This window comes from Colobus angolensis, unplaced genomic scaffold, assembly GCF_000951035.1.
Source record: "Colobus angolensis palliatus isolate OR3802 unplaced genomic scaffold, Cang.pa_1.0 Scaffold95, whole genome shotgun sequence".
Taxonomy (NCBI): Eukaryota; Metazoa; Chordata; class Mammalia; order Primates; family Cercopithecidae; genus Colobus; species Colobus angolensis.
Genome location: NW_012123487.1, coordinates 1,516,898 through 1,521,075, shown reverse-complemented (window position 1 = coordinate 1,521,075; position 4,178 = coordinate 1,516,898). Strand labels below are relative to the sequence as shown.

The following is a 4,178-nucleotide window of genomic DNA, read 5'->3' as shown; positions in this document are numbered from 1 at the left end:
CATAAATGAAGATGGACTCAGTGTTAGAACACAGAGACCTGGGGCCAAGCGCGGAGGCTTATGCTATAATTCCAACTCTTCGGTAAGCCAGTGTGAGAGGATCGCTTGAGCTGAGGAATTCAACCTGGGCAATATGATGAGACTTCATCTCGAAAGAAAAAGAAAGAAAAGGAGGGGGAGAGAGGGAGAGAGAGAGAGCAAGCAAGCAAACAGAGACCCAAAACCTAACATATTCCATAACACCCTTGCAGACTTAGGAACCATTAGCTTGTTAATGTGAGTATGTTATGCTGGAGAAGTATGAGGAACCGGTATTCTCCTATTTTCTGTATAACTGGAAGGAGTTAAGCTGCATAATGTCTCTGAAAGACAATTTGGCATTATGTTATGTGGCAAGATTAAAAGATACATATATTCCTTGACCCAGCTATTCCACTTAAGGGAATTTACTCACACATTTACATGCAGAGTGTCAGGATGGCCGAGTGGTCTAAGATGACATTTACATGCAGAAAAAGTAAATACAAGGATAGTTACCGTACATAACAACAAAAGACTTAGGTGTCTACTAATAGCAGATCAATTAAATATATGATACATTCATGAAATTAAATGCTATGTTGCCATTAAAAATCACAGGCCGGGTGCAGTGGCTCATGTCTGTAATCCCAGCACTTTGGGAGGCCGAGTTGGGTGGATCACGAGGTCAGGAGACCAAGACCATCCTGGCTAACATGGTGAAACCCCGTCTCTACTAAAAATACAAAAAATTAGCCGGGCATGGTGGGCAGGCACCTGTAGTCCCAGCTACTCTGGAGGCTGAGGCAGGAGAATGGCGTAAACCTGGGAGGCGGAGCTTGAAGTGAGCTGAGATCCGGCCACTGCACTCCAGCCAGGGCGACAGAGCGAGACTCCGTCTCAAAAAAAAAAAGAATTCACAAGAAGCTGATATTGGTAGTTGCTTTGGAAAAAGAAAAGGAGGGACTAGGGAAAGGGGTAGAAAGATCTATTTTTTCACTGTATACACTTAAATGCTGTTTGAAATGTTTGCCTTTTTCAAGAATTACTCATTCAAAAAAATTAAATGAAAACAATCACAAGAATGGGTTACAAACAAAAATTATGACTGTGTGACCTTACAGACATACACACAAGCCTGAAATAGTATCCACCTACATCCTTACCCGTGTCCACTGGCTCTTTTTCCATATAAAGCTCTCTCAGGTTCAGGCATTTCCCTAGGGGGGCATTCTTTTAATGGTAAGTATTTTATTTTAACTCGAAGCACAATTGTTCATCAATTGCTCAAATCTAATTTCTTCCTATGGTAAACCAAGATCATCCCTCCCTAAACACTGATGTCTCTTTCCTTTAATGTAGTTCCCCAATTAGAGGAATTGGCCTAGAATAGCTAGTTTTTCTTTACATACTTTTATATTATATTGTATTCTATATTACATGTTATATTATATCATTACATATTATATAATATATATTACATTATATCATTATATATTATGTTAATATAGATTAATATAACATATTTTAACATAATATGTATTATATATTACATATATTTATATTCTAATCTATATTATAATATAGATATTATATATTATAATTGTAATATCATTATACTGTAAGGAACATAAGTGTTCCTTACTGTATTCTTTTGAAAGAAGAAACTATTAGAGTCCATGAGCCTCCAAGGAGAACTGCCTCCACAATCACACTGCGTATTCTGCATTTCTAGGTCCATGTAATGCAAAATGAGACTAGCTATTGCCAGGGATTCCCCAAAGGTCACCCAAATGGTTTGGTCCCAGAACAAACATTATTGAGGAAACACTGCCCCCTGGTGTTACTTAGAAAGTTTAAATGTTTTAAATGAAATAGATAAAATATGGGATGGGGCCAGGCTTGTAATCCAAACACCTTGGGAAGCCAAGGCAGGAGGATTGCTTGAGGTGAGGAATTCGAGACCACCCTGGTCAACACAGAGAGACCCCCATCTCTACAAAAAAAAAATTTTAATTTTATTTTTTATTTTTTAAATTTTATTTATTTATTTGCAAGATGGAATATTTCACAAGAAATTCAATTAAAATAAACAAATGTGAGTATATGCTAAGCACTGTTGATAGGCCTTAGAAGTTAATAAATGAGTAAGTAATTCTCTCAGCACTCAGTTCTAGTTTTACTGGGCTCCAGATCAAAAATAAACATCAGCAAACAGTTTCTCAAAGTCTTTCTATCTAGTCTTCTATTGATGCCAAAGCATCACATCCCCTGTGGGAGACTAAAGAAGAAAAAAATGATGTCCTCTTGTCTTCCGATCCCTCTGCTAACAAATCTATACTCTTAGGCTTCGCAAAGAAGACCCTGTCCCCTAAGTGCTACTGACTGAAACCCTGTCTGTTATTCCAGAAAACTAGTCTTTAACGTCCACTCTTAATTTCTAATAAAATATCTTGGGAAACATAAAGCTATGAGTTAGTAGAGGATATTATCCCCCTACTCTCTAAAAATGAGGCTTTGGACCAGACTATTCTGAGATTCTAATTCCAGCTCATTTATTCATAAGCTGATGGCTTTGGACAAGTTACTTTCAATCTCAGTATCCTACTCTGAAAAACAGGGACAATAATACTTATCCTGAAGGACAGTTGCAAGGATTAAATGATGAGATAATGTTTAGAAAGGTACCTAACACTGGTACATATTCTACCCTGTTGCCAGAATATTCCTCATAAACCATGAATTGGATCATATAAAATTCCTGTTTAAAGTTTTTCAGTGAATCCTGTTGCCTTTGAGATAAAATCCAAACTCATTAGAATCCTTCAAGATCTGGCCACTGCCTCCCTCATTTCTCATGCCTTCCTATCTACACAGCAGTCATGAAGTTCCCGAACTTGCCCCTCACTTACACATCTCTACACCTCTTGCCTACAATGACTTTTCTATTTATTTTATCCTACTCATCTTCAAAACTCAGCTCAGTAAGAGTCTCTTCAAAGAGGTTTTCTCCAATCCTCAACCATCCAGGGTCTACCTCAATCAAAGAACCTATCATACTTTATCATAATTTCCTGTTTGTCTTCTCACTAGATTATGAACTCCAGGAAGAGGCTATATTGTTTCAGGTCTGGATAACCAACAATTAGCCCATAGTAGATGCTTATAAAATGCTGAATAAATTGGCTGGGCACAGTGGCTCGTGCCGGTAATCCCAGCACTCTGGGAGGCCAAGGCAGGTGGATCACAAGGTCAGGAGATTGAGACCATCCTGTGAATGGTGAAACCCCATCTCTACTAAAAATACAAAAAATTAGCCGGGCGCAGTGGCAGGTGCCTGTAGTCCCAGCTACTTGGGAGGCTGAGGCGGGAGAACAGCGTGAACTCGGGAAGAGGGAGCTTGCAGTGAGCCAAGATCGCGCCACTGCACTCCAGCCTGGGCAACACAGCAAGACTCTGTCTCAAAAAAAAAAAAAAGCTGAATAAATTAATTAATGCAAAAAGACACTCAATACTCTGCTCCTTTTGCAAGGAAAGGATGTAACAGTCAAGAATCCTTTTTGTCTTCTGTCTAGTCAAGGAAAGTTTTCTGACTGGAGAATTTCAAACAAAGTTTGCAAAAAAAATAAAAGCACCTAAAGCTTCATCTCAAAGCAACTGGCATCCCTCCCCCAACCCCATATTCAAATTGCACTTACCAGGGAAGGACTAGCTAGGATGCAGTGGAAATTCCAATAGAAGGGGAGGCCAGAGAGCTCACTCCGCACCCGTAAAATCAGTGCATCTGCCACATGATCACAGGAGAAGGTAGCTTCGCTAGGGTGAGCAGCGTCCTTCAACAATGGGCGAAGCAGATTATCCAAATGACAGAGGAAAGCCACAGGAGGAGCAGTGAGCCGCTTGTTCAGCTCCTAAAGAGACAGCAGTGGTACACAGTAAGGGTGCTAATAGGAAACTAATTCCCTCATAAGTAACAGCAAAGGAAAGCACTGGTTAACATGAAGACAATGGACATGAGAGGAAGGGGAGAGAAGATAAAAACATCACAACGGGAAAGAAGAAAACAAAAAGAAGAGAGTCACAAAGATCAACTGGCCTACTTCAAAATTCTGCCTGGGGCAAAAAAAAAAGGTCTATCTAGATCAAATAATATATTCGGC

At 39.5% G+C, this 4,178-nt stretch overlaps 1 protein-coding gene across 1 annotated transcript in view; it reads right to left on the bottom strand.

Annotated features, from left to right (window-relative positions):
- The window catches only part of NHEJ1 (nonhomologous end-joining factor 1), an 87,783-nt gene that overhangs the window by 80,041 nt on the left and 3,564 nt on the right, over positions 1-4,178 (bottom strand). The window contains exon 3 of the mRNA XM_011932234.1: positions 3,717-3,929. Coding sequence (XP_011787624.1) covers positions 3,717-3,929 — 213 coding nt within the window. The remainder of the gene's footprint in view (positions 1-3,716; positions 3,930-4,178) is intronic.